The following is a 16,616-nucleotide window of genomic DNA, read 5'->3' on the forward strand; positions in this document are numbered from 1 at the left end:
CAGGTTAATTCGCAGGATGCCTCCTAAGACTGTATATGGGCCTATTGTATACAAAACATTAAATGCATAATTTTCCACAACTACCTCGGTACATGCAGGGTCATGCCATGGGCTAAAGCTACAAACATGAATTCGATTTTCAAAGTATTACCAGTTGAACTAACAGTGGTTTAAATGTTATTTTTAATGTGAGGTTTACACGATATACGGCTTTTTCCTTGCACGTGAAGCGTGTCACATGACCGCGAAACTGACGTTCATAAGCGCATGCACGAAACAGTTTGACATTCATACACTGTTGACAAGTTTAATTCTAAGCCCGTCCACGAATGTCCTCGCTTCGAAACATCCTAATGAACAGAAAGAAGAAATGCACATCCAAACTATTGCATCTTAGTATCGACTCGATCCGTGTCTAGACTGACACTGTCACAGTCTACATCAATCTATCAATTTACCTCGGTATTTATTTGACACATCTATATAATCACCTTTCAATGATCGGCCAATGATCAACGATGACGAACACTTGTAATAGCCACAGGTTCATTGACAACTTCGAAAATCTCTCCCGTCGCGTTTACCGTGTCGGCCATTTTGACGTCCTGTACTTCATGTTTGTTTGTTGTTTAACGCCACACTCAGCAATATGACGGTCTGGAGATAATCGAGCCTGGACCAGACAATCCACTGATTGACATCATGAGCATCGATCCACGCAATTGGGATACGATGACATGCATGAACCAACTCAGCGAGCCTCCCCCCCCCCCCCCCCCCCCCCCCCCCCGATCCAGTAAGTCGCTTTTTACGACAAGCATAGTCGCCTGTTACGGCAAGCATGGGTTGCTGAAGACCTATTCTACCCCGGATCTTCACATTGAAACAAACACAAACATAATTTTATCAATTTAACAATTCCAATGATTAATTCGGTTTTAATCAAATAATAACTCACCAGCTTGTTAATTGAAGTTCACCGGTTCAGTTGTTAATATACGCCTCGTCTGCTTCTATTGATGGAGTCTGGAATAACGCGCTTCAAAATCTCGTGCAACGGAAGTGGGCCCTGATTGGTTTAACTCCTAACCAGGATATCACGTGACAATGCTGGCGAACACCTGCGTGAAATGTACAAGTTCTCAAAATCGATTTGACATGATATTGTGTAAACAGTCTACAACGTCGAAGCCAATTTCAAAGACAGACTACGCTCGAAGGCCTTGCGCTTGGTGCGATTATTTACATCGTGATAATTGAAATATATTACTGACTGCGGCGTATAACAACACTCCTCCACACTCCATCTAACTAACTCACACTGCTAGTAATAGCGACGCTGCGTTGGCATTTGAAACACATGCAATACAGTTCTCTGTGCAAGTTGTTTCTGTTCTTAATTAAAGATGCTAAATAGATATTTTAGTAACGTTATGGTTAATATTACTGATCCAATTATCGGGACTGATTGAAACTGTATATTTACCATGCAACTCAACTTATCCTGGCTTACCAGTAGTCGATTGGGTCAAACTATTTTTTTGATCGGCTTTCTAAAACTGCCCTATTGCATGTGCACAATAAAAGACTTACTACATCAACGTTCTCCTGTCCTTTCTTGGTATTGTGAGACTTAATATGCAACTGTACAGGAATGACTGTCGTCATTGTTTGTATACATGAAACGAAGTTAAAAAACACAACTAGGTAAAGGTTATGGTTATTTGCTGTTTTACGCCGCACTCAGCCATATTTTACAGCTATATGACGGCGGTCTGTAAATTAACCGAGTCTGGACCAGACAATTCAGTGAGTGACATCATGAGCATCGATCCACGCAATTGGGATCGATGACATGCAACCGAGTCAGCGAGCCTGACCACCCGATCCCGTTAGTCACCTCTTACAGCAAGCAGGGGTTGCTGAAGACCGATACTACCCCGGATCTTAACTAGGTACAAAAGTTCACATTTGTTCAGTGATATACAATTTTGAAGAGTAAGGATGTGCTGAACCAGCTATTTTGTATACATATTTTATCAGTTTATATTTCATTCATTCTGTAATTCATTGATTTCTGATAATATGAACATATTTGAAAGCTTATATGAAGGAAAAACATAAATATTACAATCGGTCATGATTGAATTATTTAAAAGTTATGTTTTTCCTGATTAATTGCTGCAACTTAATTTAATCGTTTGAATTAGCTCGTCTGATTTAACACTGCTTGTAACAGTATTCATGCTATATCACAATGTTAATTGTTTGACAAACGACTCATAATTTATCATCTTGTTTATGAAAATGTTGTTCATATATCTGCTGAGTTGACACAAGGCACTTATAGTTGAAATGTAACATATTTTTTCTATTCACATCGGGCTCGACTGTTTGTTGTTTAACGACGCACTCAGCTTTATTCCAGCTATGTGACGACGGTCTGTAAATAATCGGGTCTGGACCAGACAATCCAGTGATTGACATCATGATTTGTTTGTTTGTTTGTTGTTTAACACCGCACTCAGCAATATTCCAGCTATATGATGGCGGTCTGTAAATAATCGGGTCTGGACCAGACAATCCAGTGACTGACATCATGAGCATCGATCCACGCAATTGGGATCGATGACACGCATCAACAGAGTCGGCGAGCCTGACCACCCGATCCCTTAGTCACCTCTTTCGAAAAAGTATAGTCGCCTTTTACGGCAAGCATGGGTTGCTGAAGATCTATTCTACCCCGGATCTTCACGGATTCAGACTTGAGTGACAACACTATGCCCTTCACTTACATGTAACCTGACATAATTATTTGATATCTGAGGCAGCTGATGTGAAGGCTACGCTATATGTATCTACTGAGCCAGTCATGCCAGAGAGTGAGTGAGATTTTATGTCGCTTTTTGCGATATTCCAGAAATATCCCGACCGGGGACACCAGAAATGAGCTTTACACATTGCAGCCATGGGAATCGAACCTGGGTCTTCGGCGTGACGAGCGGACGCTTTAACCACTAGGCTACCCGACCGCCCCTCATCCTAGAGAAAACACCGATGTCAAGGTTACCAATCAAGAAACGTAGCATTCCTTTAATGAAAGCGAGAAAACCCTTTCCGTCGTTTTAAGAAAAGCAGAGTCCATTGTACGATTCCGACTATATCCTGAGCATTGCTTATGAATCAACCATGAATCACTATCAAATATTAGGTAGAAATCCCCAGTGTATATAAATAGAAGGGGAAATCCGTATTCCATCTTTAGAAATAGAACTGCACAGCGCCACCTGCGTTAAAATATGTTCTTATACCCTGGACCTACATACCTGATGATCAGTGATTAACTCAGATAATGACATGACCAAGAAGGGCTGGTGAGTTCGTTGTTTTAGATTCCAAGAGATAAGAGGAAACCGTATACATTTAAGGCAATACGTGGGTATTTATCCACATATATTTATATTCCGTAATTTATTTTTAGTCTACTGTTTCCCAACACACGTATGTTGCCGAGGTGTTACCTAGCCTGTCCATATACAAATGTAATCGATCTCACACGACAATCACTTGGTTATTGTTTATTGTTGTTTATTGTTATGTTTGGAGAGAAGTGTCTCGTCATCTGAGGGAGCTGTGCCGATCAGCGGCACAGCTAAAAGGATTATCCCCGAGATTAAACTGAAACGACAAACACTATGGCATGTCCCGTGTTCATTGCATGACTCTTATCAGTTATGGGAAACTAATATGAGACTTGATATACAAACATGAAGGACGCCAGATAGTATATTTTTTGAAAGATACCAAGATGTTTGACGATACTTAGTACGATTGATGCGTTCGTGTGAAAATCAGAATTCCACAAAATGGTCGCGACCTATATTCAGGGTAAACCGAAAGTAAGAATGATTTTATAGGTCAAGCCGACCAGCTGATCGCATCCGGGTTTATTCATCCGGCGCATATTTCATTTCTCTGTCACTCTCGTGTCGTATTGTCGTTATATCATATAAACTCATTTAATTCAGAAGACATGAATGAAGTTAAAGTTAATTGAATTACAATAAAATAATCCATGTCATTAAGATAGGGCAGTCCTAAAGCCTGCTATGATTGCTTGTTTGTTTGTTTGTTGTTTAACGCCGTACTCAGCAATATTCCAGCTATATGACGGCGGTCTGTAAATAATCGAGTCTGGACCAGACAATCCAGTGACTGACATCATGAGCATCGATCCACGATCCATTGGGATCGATGACATGCATCAACCAAGTCAGCGAGCCTGACCACCCTATCCCATAACTCGCCTCTTACGACAGGCATAGTCGCCTTTTACAGCAAGCATGGGTTGCTGAAGACCTATTCTACCCCGGATCTTCACAGGTCCTGCTCTGATTGTGGTCGGAGTTAGGAGTGTTTTATCCAGAACGTTATCACACGCCACACATTAAATATAAATTCTAAACTTTTCTGTTAAGTTGTTCCCATTTTACCACAAATTGTTCTGTTTTTTTGTTTCGGCAATATACACCTAACCTAAAGGATACCACTTGCTTTATTAACATATAAATTACTTGACATGGTAATTTTAATTGTGGTTTGATTGGCGAAAAAATATCCCTGTAAATGCTCGAAAAAAGTTTGCTTCAGACTGTTAAAAACATTGTCTGCCACAAAATACATTGTGTTTTACACAAATAAGTTAAGATAAATATCATAGTCCTAATTTAAAAAGAGAAATATCTGTTTTTACATCTACTCTCCTTGTGTATCCTACCCTCTCAAATGAAAATAAATATTTAATTCCTTACAAATGTATATTTTCCTGCTAATCCTCTTCAAGTTACAGACATAATATCAATTTAAATATCCAATGTTTGAACTTACCGTTACAGAGTGAATACAAATTACAAAGGTATGCCGCCTTATATTTAATTACTGCTTTTGAAATAACATAACAGAAGGTAGCTGCACATTAGTAGTGATATGTTTTTCAGTCACTCGTAAGTATCAGATTATATATACATTGTTTAACTTGTGACATATTCTGAAAGGTAATAATTATAATGAAGTATATAACCTATAGTCCACAGCATTGAACTAACTATAAAGGTAACAGTTTTATTCATGTTGGTAAACACAGTTTAGAACAGTATATCACTTTATATTCACAGCGAAAATGGACACAGGTGACAATAGTGATATTGAGGTTGACGCGCTTTTGGAAACTTCTTCACCTGATGGACAGGCAGAGACTAAACACTATGACGTGGCCTTACTGTTTGCCGAAACAGATAAACACCGTGCCTTGGAAATACTTGATGAAATGGAACAACTAACTTTAGTACACGAAGAGAAACCAAAGGTTTGTTTGTACACTGACCTACCTGGTACATCGTCACACATTGATGCAGGTAAAAACTTAACAAAGGTAGCCACTCTGATACTTGTGTTGGCAACTGAGAATCTTCATGATGCTGAGGTGGCAAGGTTAATCAAGGATGAGGCGATTGGCAATACTAGACTGGCAAGGAAGTGTCACCCCGGGCTCGAATGCTGTGTCAGACCTCTCTATTTAGAAAAAGAGAGAAAGGACCACCCACCTAGTGGCCTCTCCACCATCACGCCTGTGGAATGGTACGACAAAGATTCGAATTACTTTCAGCGAAGCATCAGAATATTACTGGAATACCACATTCCGTATAGAAAACGGCGAGAGCGAGAATACAGACGTCAAAGACGTAATGTTGGTTACAGTTCTACGCAGTCCCAAGGATCTCCTTACGTTGCCAACATTGCTGTATCGGTTCAACCAGCCCATCAGCAAAGCCAGGAGAGCGACCTTCCATCCGAACGTTCACATTTGGACAGTAACGCAGCAGTAAGACTGTTATCTTTAAGTCACCACGCTGCTGAAAATGTTGGCGTCTACGATAATTACAATGGTGCCAGTACTCATTCAAGTCAACAAAATGAAGCCATGGCAACACCAAATGAATGTTTTACTGATCAACAAATAACCAATGAATCTTCAGGTTTTGTAGCAAGTGGGAAATCGACCAGTGAGAGGAACAATAATCAGTCACCTGACTCTGCCATGGCTAAACGTAAGGACACTGCCGACAATTACATGAACCCAAGCGTCGGTAGTCATCCTTCTGGCGTAGGTGATAGTTACGTTTCACAAGATGGAGTTTCTAAAAATATCGATAATTCCCCGAATATGAATACTCCTGAAAACAGATTTACGGAGGAAGAAAGAAATCTTCCACTTCAAACTTCAGGGTTTAGAGAGGAACAGGGCCCAGGTACACGAAATACACTTCTAAGTTCAGGGAGCGAGACAGACGAAGGCTCGATTGTGGAATCCGATTTGGCGCGGGATAATCTGATCACAGATACCTCCTACGCTTCAGTACCGAACAAAGATTCGCAAAACACTACAGATCAGATATACACCCGTAACTCTTCCTCCGATTCTGAACCTACCGACAGAAATGTCCCTCCAAATTACGATGGAAAAGGCACAGAGTCTACTCAAACCACGGAGTCATTGTTGGCTGGGGCGAATGGAAAACACATGGCTGCTCATCCGTTGAAAGCTCACGTTCAAAACAAAGATGGCACTACATCCTTGGTGCAGAGAAATGAGCACGGGACAATGACAGAGCAGGTACTGACGCACAAAGGACAGGCTCACACACCTACAGCGAGATGTGCGGCCCCAAATGACCCCAAGTTTGGAGATGGTGAGAAAGGTACTGATACTTCTTTTTATAGCATTGGTTCAGATTAAAATTAGAAAATGCAGCAAAGAGGGTTTGGGTGATCCTGGCACAGTCAGGGTGGTTAGGCTGAGATAAATTGTTTATTTGTCTTAAAATGGCATTTACATATAAAAACATACAAGACAAAAATTATACCAATTTCCAGCCTTCTTGGGCGTATAAGACATGAATGATAAAATTCAAATCATAAGACATGAATAATAATGATAATAATAATATACACAACACAATACATACTAAAAGACACACCCGCACGCACACACATACACACACACGCACACACAAAAAGCATACACAGGCACATACCAAATGCACACACATGTAGGTGTTCGTAATAAAATGCACGCGTGCTCTCACGTGGTAACGTACATATCTTTATACAAGCACATTCACGTATTTACATATAAAACAACTTCCTGGGGGCATACATTTTTACACTTATCTTGCCAAGGGTAGGAATGAGGCTGTCATCTTGAAGCAGATCACCATCAGCTCTGGGTCCTTGCCCCCTCTACACGCAGCACAGACAGCGAATGGGACTTCTCCCAGGAAACGCTGCCTGGTCAAACCCACCCAGAACTTTTCGGAGAATGTGTCAGAAGACTCCCCAACACTGCAGCCTTCTACATTACCCAGATTATCAGAGTGAGTGAGTTGGGTTTAACACCGCTTTTAACAGTATTCCAGTTATATCGCGACGTGTCAGCTTAATGTGGGAGGAAAGCCCGAAGTGATGCAGGTCTCAGACGTTTACCACTTCGGTGAAACCCACGAGCACGGGTAGGGTGCTGACAAACCTAGAAACATAATCGGGGCGAACCGTGATTCAAACCCACAATCATAGGTTTCTGGTGTACCCAAGGGACGCAGCTCTGCACAGCGAATCGCGGCGCCTTAGACGACTGGACCACCTAGATTGGGCTGTGTTACTGGTAGCAAACCTGGGTACTCTCTCAATGTCAGTCAGCAGATTGGAAGGTATCAAACCTAAGGCACAGAAAACAATGGGGAGTCGGACAGCTTGGTACTTGGGATGCATGCATGACATTTCGAAAGCGAGGTCTGCATATTTGCAATGGCTTTTTTCTGAATCTTGTCAATCACATTAGTGTCAAAAGGGACAGAAAATTTAAATAATTTCATTGGATTTATCTAAAAGGACAAGATCAGGTTTGTTGGCCTGGATACGTCTGAGGCTATATACGGGCCTATTCCAAAGCATTTTGTATTTATCATTTTCCATAACGCTCTCTACATATTCTGGGTCGTACCATGGATGTATGGTGGCTGAGAGGGGACATCGCTTTCTCGCTTTATCGCTCTATCGCTTTCTCGCTTTATCGCTCTATCGCTTTCTCGCTTTATCGCTTTCTCGCTTTATCGCTCTATCGCTTGCGGCCCCTGTAGTGGTCAAGAGGGGATACTGCTTAACCGCGAGAAAGCGATAAAGCCATAAAGCGAGAAAGCGATAAAGCGATAGAGCGATAAAGCGATAGAGCGAGAAAGCGAGAAAGCGAGAAAGCGATAGAGCGAGAAAGCGATAGAGCGAGAAAGCGATGTCCCCTCTCGGCCACCATATGGATGGACCTTTGTGTCAAAACCACAAAAATGGCGAAGACGGTAATAAAATGAGTCACTCTATCATGTCGCTTAAGATACTGTGTTTGTGTCAAAGCTGGGCATCCACTGACAATGTCCTGGACAGTCTCATTAAATTCATTACATAATCTACATTTCATATTTACATTTTGGTGAAAATCACACATTGACGGTTTCGAGTGAGAAATGACTGGTCCTGAGCAGCAAACAGAAAGCCTTCTGTTTCGCTTTTCAGGCCAGCCGACTTCATCCAAGCGAAGGACTCTGCAGGGTTGCTCAACTTCTCAACACACTGCACATAAACTGGATGCCGTGGTCGTTCAGTCTGGAGCGATTTGATATGGTACCTCGCTTGGTTGATACTCATTTCTGTACCGCCCAGCAGTACAGAAGCATCAACACAATCAAAATTGACATTATTATGTCCCACATCCTTGGCTCGTTCAAGAAAACTGTGGAATGCCTTGTTTCCATCATGAAAGGATTACAAGACAAATAAATGTGTGCAAAAGTTGTAGAATTATTATTATTATTATTATTATTATTATTATTATTATTATTATTACCGTACTCGACATAATAAGCGGAAAGGGCGCTCTCAAAATTAGAAATAGGGGGCTCTTATTAGAATATTATTTTGGTGAAAAACAACAGAGTTGAAAGATCGTAAATTTCGTGGTTTATGCTGACGGCCTGAAATGTTTATATACGACAGATATTTTTTTTTCAGAATCTGATTTCTCATAATTAAGGATGCATATAACACACGTATTATACACGAATAAATAAGTCTTGTGTACATTGATCAATCGGAAGGGGTGCTAATTGGGATTGTTCACTTGCCTATATATCAGCAAATATCGCCGTGGGCGCTCATTAGGTCGAATACGGTATTATTTTTATTATTATTATTAAGACATACACACACCATACAGTCTTTCACGCACATTCACACGCACGCACGCATACACTCACCCACTCTAGACCAGCAATAAGATTTCCATATCCCAGCTATACGTAAGATTCCTTGGATTTAATTGATTTACACCACAATCTGTTTCAGAGCCTTATGGGGTTGTGAACCTTCATTACCATACTCACTATCATCGTGAAGTTCATGATTCTTCTCAAAGTGGGCCACCACTGCAGAGGCGTCCAGGTTTGCTACTTTTCCAACAGCCAGTATGCGTCACGTGTAAAAGTCTTTTATTTTACATTTATGTTTACGGGTTCCGGGTTCGAATCGGCCCCTGACAACCAATGCTGGTCGTAAGAGGAGACTAAATGGAACGTGTGGTCAGGCACAGTGTCCTCGACGTGGATCGTTGCTCACAATATCGACCACTCGATTATTTACAGGCAGCCATCACTTAACTGGAATAGTGCTGTGTGGCGTTAAAAACAAAAAACAAAAGTTAATGAGTGATCAAGTTGACCAGTTTAACAATCTTGCTTGTCGTAAGAGGCGACTAACGGGATCGGATGGTCAGGCTCGCTGACTTGGTTGATGCATATCATCGTATCCCAATTGCGTGGATCGATGCTCTTGATGTCAATCACTGGATTGTCTGATCCAGACTCGATTATTTACAGACCGCCGTCATATAGCTGGACTATTGCTGAGTGCGGCGTTAAACAACAAAGAAATAAAGAAATAAAGAAATAAAAAGTATTGCACGTTTGATGATGCAGGTGCACAAGGAAATCTAAACAGGCGAACTGAGGCTCCTATTACTGTTATTGGATGCAGTAATGTACAGATAGGTGCCAATCAGATGATAACAGGGTAGGTGACAAACCAAATACAACGCATTTCTCTAATAGCTTATTCACGCAAACTTATCAAGTCAGCCGTAGGATAATGTTAGTTGTAGTAACACCTATGAATCTCAAAACGGGGAGGGGCGGTCAGGTAGCCTACAGTCCGTTAGACTCCAAATGAGAACGATGAATTGCAAAATAACTCGAAATCCAGAAAAGTGTACGAAACATCAATACGTTACTTGACCATGAATACCCTGTACCCAACAAAATCTGAATTTTGTTTATTTTAAGACCCATGACGGATGAAGTTCTTTAAGAAATTATCATGTAATTTTGTATCGAAATGTGTACATGACACGTAGGGGGGACAAACCGTGGAAGGAACAGCGCAATCACGGTCTGCACGTGCTACACAGTGACCGTGTTCATTCAGTGACAAGATGCGCTACTCAGCAGATTTTAAACAGTTGATGTTGAAAGTGTATGATTTCTTTAGAAGTGAAGCAGAAAGAGCAATTAATGCAATTAATGCCTTTTTATGCAATTAATAAATTCCTGAAACGAGCTTCAAAAGCTCTTGGTATGTCCCCTTCGAGTTATTTTGCAATTTATCGTTCTCTTTTGGAGTCTGTAGTGGTTAAAGCGTGGTGTCCACTTACAGCAGCACCCGTGAAGATCCGGGGTAGAATAGGTCTTCAGCACCCATGCTTGCTGAAAAAGGTGACCATGTTTGTCGTAAGGAGACTAACACGATCGGGTGGTCAGGCTCCCTGACTTGGTTGATGCATGTCATTGTATCCCAATTGTATGGATCGATGCACATGTTTAAGCAGTGAGGTATTGGGGTGGCCTAGTGGTTAAGCGTTCGCTCGTCACGCCGAAGACCCAGGCTCGATTCCCGACATGGGTACAATGTGTGAAGCCCATTTCTGGTATTCCCCGCCGTGATATCGTTGGAAAACCAAACTCACTCACACAAAACGGGGAGACGTAGACATACACGCAGCAAGATTAATAACTTATTTTTTCAATGCGCAGAAGTCAGGCCATTCCCGAAACCAGTCCTGACATTCACAGTGGAAGTGACGCACCAACAACCATTCCTCCTAAAAGTCCTCCACCACCCTATTCAATCGCTGACCCCAACCAAAGATGCGAACATCCCCATTGTGGAGGTAGTCAAGGACACAACGGATTTCCAGAATCGATACAGGGCGGGTTTGACGAAACAACGCCTAAACAACTGTTAAACAGTGAGGCATTCTCACAAGATGGACAAGTCTCCGATAAGACAAGACCACAAACAAGTCAACCGAATAAAAACAATAATCCCAACTGGCTGCAAGAAAACGAGCCCGTAAATACTGATGGTGGGTCTTCCATGCCGGTATCTGGAGAAAGAGGGTTTGCCGACGCCAGAGTTCAGTCTCCAAGCGTCCCAACATCAGACACAAACCTTCCTTCTGGGCCTGCTGGAGGAATGGGATGGAGTGCGGGATGCGGTAACATCACCTTTTTTATAATCAGGTCTCGTGTCGAATGCGCCAGTTATTACACATCATTTCAAATTAACCTGCGTCAGTAATCAACGCTAGTGTCCATTTGAGTTTTTTAAATGTTGTAAATGAAAACGACATTTCTTTGATCATTAGAAATCTGTACTAAATGCGGGGGCAGCCCAGTCGCCTAAGGCGCCGCGATTCGCTGTTCAGAGTTGCGTCCCTTGGGCACGCCAGAAACATATGATTGGTTCGCCCCGATTATGTTTCAGGGGATGACCTGCTTCAGATGCTGGACAGAGATGATGAAGAGGACACTGTCAGTGATGCATCTGTAAGGGACAGACCTGCTATTTGATTCAACCAAATAACTTAAACACAGCTAAAAGATACAAAATAGCTATCTGCTTTTAACAGACATTTAGCTTCATAGTATCATAGCTTCATAGACCCGTGAAGATCGGGGGTAGAATAGGTCTTCAGCAACCCATACCTGCCATACAAGGCGACTATGCTTGTCGTAAGAGCTAACGGGTTCGGGAGGTCAGGCTCGCTGACTTGGTTGATGCATATCATCGATGCCAAATGCGTGGAACGTTCTTAATGATATTTATCACTTGATTGTCTGGTCCAGACTCGATTATTTACAGACCGCCGTCATATAGCTGGAATATTGCTGAGTGCGGCGTTAAACAACAAACAAACAAACAAAATCATTGCTCATAACATCAGTCACTGGACGTTCTGGTCAAAACTCGATTAATTGTTTGTTTTTTAAAAGCCGCACTTTATTCCAACTGTATGATGGCGAAAGTAATCAATCGAGTCCAGACCAGACAATCCAATGATTGGCATTATCATCGATCTACACAATTGGGATACGATGTCATGCATCAACCAAGTCAGCGAGCCTGACCGCCTGATCGCATTAGTCGCCTCTTACGACAAGAATGGGTTGTTGAATTCTAACCTGGATCTTCACGGGGATATAGCTGGAATTTTGTTGAGTGTAGTGAGTTTTACAGTACTAAATAGTGACCATATATATCTTGCTGCTAATTTTTGCGTTACAGTGAGTGAGTTGAGTTTAACGCCGCTTTTAACAGTATTCCAGTTATATCGCGGCGTGTCAGCTTAATGTGGGAGGAAAGCCCGAAGTGATGCAGGTCTCAGACGTTTACCACTTCGGTGAAACCAACGAGGACGGATATGGTGCTGACAAACCTAGAAACATAATCGGGGCGAACCGTGATTCGAACCCACAATCATAGGTTTCTGGCGTGCTCAAGGGACGCAACTCTGCACGGCATATCGCGGGCCCCTTTTTGCGTTGCAAGCCCCTGTGGCTGAGTGTGGTGTGAAACAAGAAACACGCACATACTTTGACTAATCATTCATATAAACATTCAATAAATTGTACACCGTAAATGGATATGTTATTTTATTCAGGACAAAGGATCAACAAGCACATCCGAAAGGTTAGGAAGGAACAAGTTGCCAAGGACGAAGAAGAACTTGAGAACAAACCTACCTACGCCCACTGATGATACAATCAACATTCCATCAAACGTGTTTTGTAAGGACTCGAGACGGGCTTTTGTATACACAGAAGCAGGGAAGCAGCTGTTGGAAGATACTTGTATTGGGGCCTCTCCTGATATCCATTTCTGTGCCTCGGACCTGGACTAATAAACCGTCATCTGTAAACGGTTGACTAATACGGGCTTTCCCTAATGATCCAGAACAATTGACTTGCCTTTTCGTGTATTTGTGAACACTTGGTACCGACTATTTAGTGGGAATCGCACAGTGGACTCTGCTTTTAGCAGAAATGTCTTATGATTGCGGGGGCGGCGGTCGGGTAGGCAAGTGGTTAAAGCGTTCGCTCGTCACGCCGAAGACCCGGGTTCGATTCCCGACATGGGTACAGCGTGTCCCCCGCCGTGATATTGCTGGTGTCACTCACTATGATTGCGGAAAAGATTTTGTCACTTTTTATTTCATTAATTTGTGATTTGGTAATTTACTTTCTACCAACTGTGCCATATATAATAAAAAAAACTTATATAATTTGTGATTTGGTAATTTACTTTCTACCAACTGTGCCATATATAATAAAAAAAACTTATATATTTTATTTAACGTGGTATTCGTATAGGTTATGGCAAAACACAATTCATGATGGTAAATGCGGATATAAACAACTGAAACGGAACTACTTTAGGTTGATGAAGCTGGTTGCTAATTATTTTTCAACATCTGTAGTAGGACCCGTGAAGATCCGGGTTAAAATAGGTCTTCAGCAACCATGCTTGCCGTAAAAGGCGACTTTGCTTGTCGTAAGAGGCGACTTACGGGATCGGGTGGTCAGGTTCGCTGAATTGGTTGAAGCATGTCATCGTATCCCAATTGCGTGGATCGATGCTCATGATATCAATCACTGGATTGTCTGGTCCAGACTCGATTATTTACAGACCGCTGGCATATTGCTGAGTGCGGCGTAAAACAACAAACAAACAAACAAACAAACAACCAGCCCACTGAAGTAGACGGATTCAACCTATAAAACGTACTCACAGAAATGATGTCATCATCATTTGCAGAATGCTTGTCAGACAGTTGTTTCTTCATGTTTGTGGGGCACGGGTGGCCCAGTCGTTTAAGGCGCCGCGATTCGCTGTGCAGAGTTGCGTCCCTTGGGCACGCCACAAACCTATGATTGTGGGTTCGAATCACGGTTCGCCCCGATTATGTTTCTAGGTTTGTCAGCACCATACCCTTGCTCGTGGGTTTCACCGAAGTGGTAAGACCTGCATCACTTCGGGCTTTCCTCCCACATTAAGCTGACACGCCGCGATATAACTGGAATACTGTTAAAAGCGGCGTTAAACTCAACTCACTCACTCAAGTTTGGGGGAGAGGTGGAAATATGACGGTGCCAAATATGGTGAATATAGTGGACGTTCAATGAGTTTTCGGCGACGTTTAGCCTTGATATTCTAAAGCAGTTGCCTGAACAGGTTATAATAATATTGGCCATTGATGATCTGACACTAATTGAGTGGCTGCATGTATAGATGCTGGAATTTGCCATTTCAGTTGAGATACTTGATACTTAATGGCAACTCGGTTAACAATTGTGACCATTAGCATCAACAAAGAATACGAAGTCACTTTGATACCTTTAGAAAAATTTGGGCTGATTAGTCTCATGGTTTCAGATGCAGCCTTGGGACGAAGGGCGGGGAGACAGCTAGCAATGTCATTTTTCTGACAGGCAAATTATTATCCGAAGATCTGAAGCATAATTATTTTGTTCAAAAAGGTACAATATATTTTTTGTATAACACACGATCATAGGTTTCTGTCGTACCTCTGCACGTGAATTAGACGACTGGGCCACCGGTGGCCCCAGATAACTTTAGCTAAGCTTATACATACAAAACATATACATGTATTTATATTTTAGAGACAAATTAGCATGTAGGTCATAGTTTACCCTTGACTCGCCCTTTCCGGGCTAGAATTGGTTCCCGACAACCTATGCTGGTCGTATGAGGCCAGGTAATGGATCGGATCGTCCTCGACAAGATGGTCCAATACTCATAATATCGATCACAGGATCAAAACTCAGTTATACGTGGTTGTTGTTTCGCCGCAATATTCCAGCTGTATGATGGCGGCCTGTAAATATACGAGTCTGGACTAGATAATCCAGTGATTCACATCATGAGCATGGTTGGTTGGTTGGTTGGTTGTTTTACGCCGCACTCGGCAATATTCCAGCTATATGACGGCGGTCTGTAAATAACCGAGTCTGGACCAGACAATCCAGTGATTGATATCATGAGCATCGATGCCATGCTTCAACCAAGTCAGCGAGCCTGACCACCCGATCCCGTTAGTCGCCTTTTACGACAAGCATAGTCGCCTTTTACAGCAAGCATGGGTTGCTGAAGACCTATACTACCCCGGATCTTCACGGGAATCATGAGCATGGGAGCTACGCAATTGGGATACGTTGACATGCATCAACCAAGTCACAGAGTCTGACCACCTGATTCCGTTATTAGCCCATTACGACAAGCAGAGGTTGTTGAATTCTAACCCGGATCTGCACGCGCGCACACACACCATATAAATATTCAATCCTATTTCGTATGAACAATGTTATCTTATTCAGGACAAAGGAGCAGCAAGCACATCGGAAAAGTTAGGAAGTAACAAGAAGCCAAAGAGGAGGGTCGACTTGGGGACAAACCTTCCTTCCTTTTCCTTGAACGGCAAGCATGGGTTGCTGAAGACCTATTCTACCCCGGATCTTCACGGGTCGGTGGGTGTAAGTAAGAGGGTCCTTAAACGCGGATGTAACAGGATGTAACAGTATGTAACAGTTTGCATGAATTAAGAACGCGACTTTCCATGGTTACAAGCAGCATTTGAACCAAATACCCCATGAAACCCGTGAAGGTCCGGGGTAGAATAGGTCTTCAGCAACCCATGCTTGCCGTTCAAGGCGACTTTGCTTGTCGTAAAAGGCGACTAACGGGATCGGGTGGTCAGGCTCGCTGACTTGGTTGATGTATGTCATCGATCCCAATTGCGTGGATAGATGCTCATGATATTAATCACTGGATTGTCTGGTTCAGACTCGACTATTTCCAGACCGTCGTCATATAGCTGGAATATTGCTGAGTGCGGCGTTAAACAACAAAACAACCAACCAACCAACCTACACCCACCGTCGTGATATCTGTAACATCTCACTCACTAACTAGAGGAATTAAATTACCTCTTTCTAAAATAATACATGTAGACATAAACAAAACACACAACACACTCAGCCCATTAAGAAACTGCATTGAGTTGTTATGTCAATAAGCCTACATCCGCAACTTTGGCCTGTACTATATAATGATACGGAAGTTACGTCATTGTCTTTTAATAACTTCACTTTAGGCGTCTT

At 42.2% G+C, this 16,616-nt stretch overlaps 1 protein-coding gene across 3 annotated transcripts; it reads left to right on the forward strand.

The window, feature by feature from the left end:
• The first annotated feature begins 3,289 nt into the window (after positions 1–3,289).
• LOC139445992 (uncharacterized) lies at positions 3,290–13,689 on the forward strand. 3 transcript variants are annotated; one of them, XM_071227257.1, is made up of 7 exons: positions 3,290–3,374; positions 5,175–6,758; positions 9,451–9,546; positions 10,080–10,173; positions 11,190–11,653; positions 11,923–11,984; positions 13,100–13,689. In XM_071227257.1, exons 2-7 carry the CDS (start codon positions 5,180–5,182, stop codon positions 13,337–13,339), a joined length of 2,535 nt encoding a protein of 844 aa, XP_071083358.1. In that variant the 5' UTR covers positions 3,290–3,374; positions 5,175–5,179; the 3' UTR covers positions 13,340–13,689. The 3 variants fall into 3 exon arrangements, with proteins under 3 accessions (XP_071083358.1, XP_071083360.1, XP_071083359.1); XM_071227258.1 differs by lacking the exon at positions 3,290–3,374 and adding an exon at positions 5,029–5,054; XM_071227259.1 differs by lacking the exon at positions 11,923–11,984 and having other exon boundaries at positions 13,100–13,279.
• Positions 13,690–16,616: the final 2,927 nt, after the last annotated feature.

This window comes from Haliotis cracherodii, unplaced genomic scaffold (genome assembly GCF_022045235.1).
Source record: "Haliotis cracherodii isolate W230 unplaced genomic scaffold, xgHalCrac1.p SCAF_6, whole genome shotgun sequence".
Classification (NCBI taxonomy): domain Eukaryota; kingdom Metazoa; phylum Mollusca; class Gastropoda; order Lepetellida; family Haliotidae; genus Haliotis; species Haliotis cracherodii.

Excerpts from the sequence above, each read along its gene's own strand:
- LOC139445992 (XM_071227257.1), top strand. The coding sequence starts at position 5,180 with ATGGACACAGGTGACAATAGTGATATTGAGGTTGACGCGCTTTTGGAA. Across the intron at positions 6,759-9,450 it reads GTTTGGAGATGGTGAGAAAG|AGCCTTATGGGGTTGTGAAC; the intron begins GTACTGATACTT and ends AATCTGTTTCAG. Across the intron at positions 11,654-11,922 it reads GGGATGGAGTGCGGGATGCG|GGGATGACCTGCTTCAGATG; the intron begins GTAACATCACCT and ends ATTATGTTTCAG.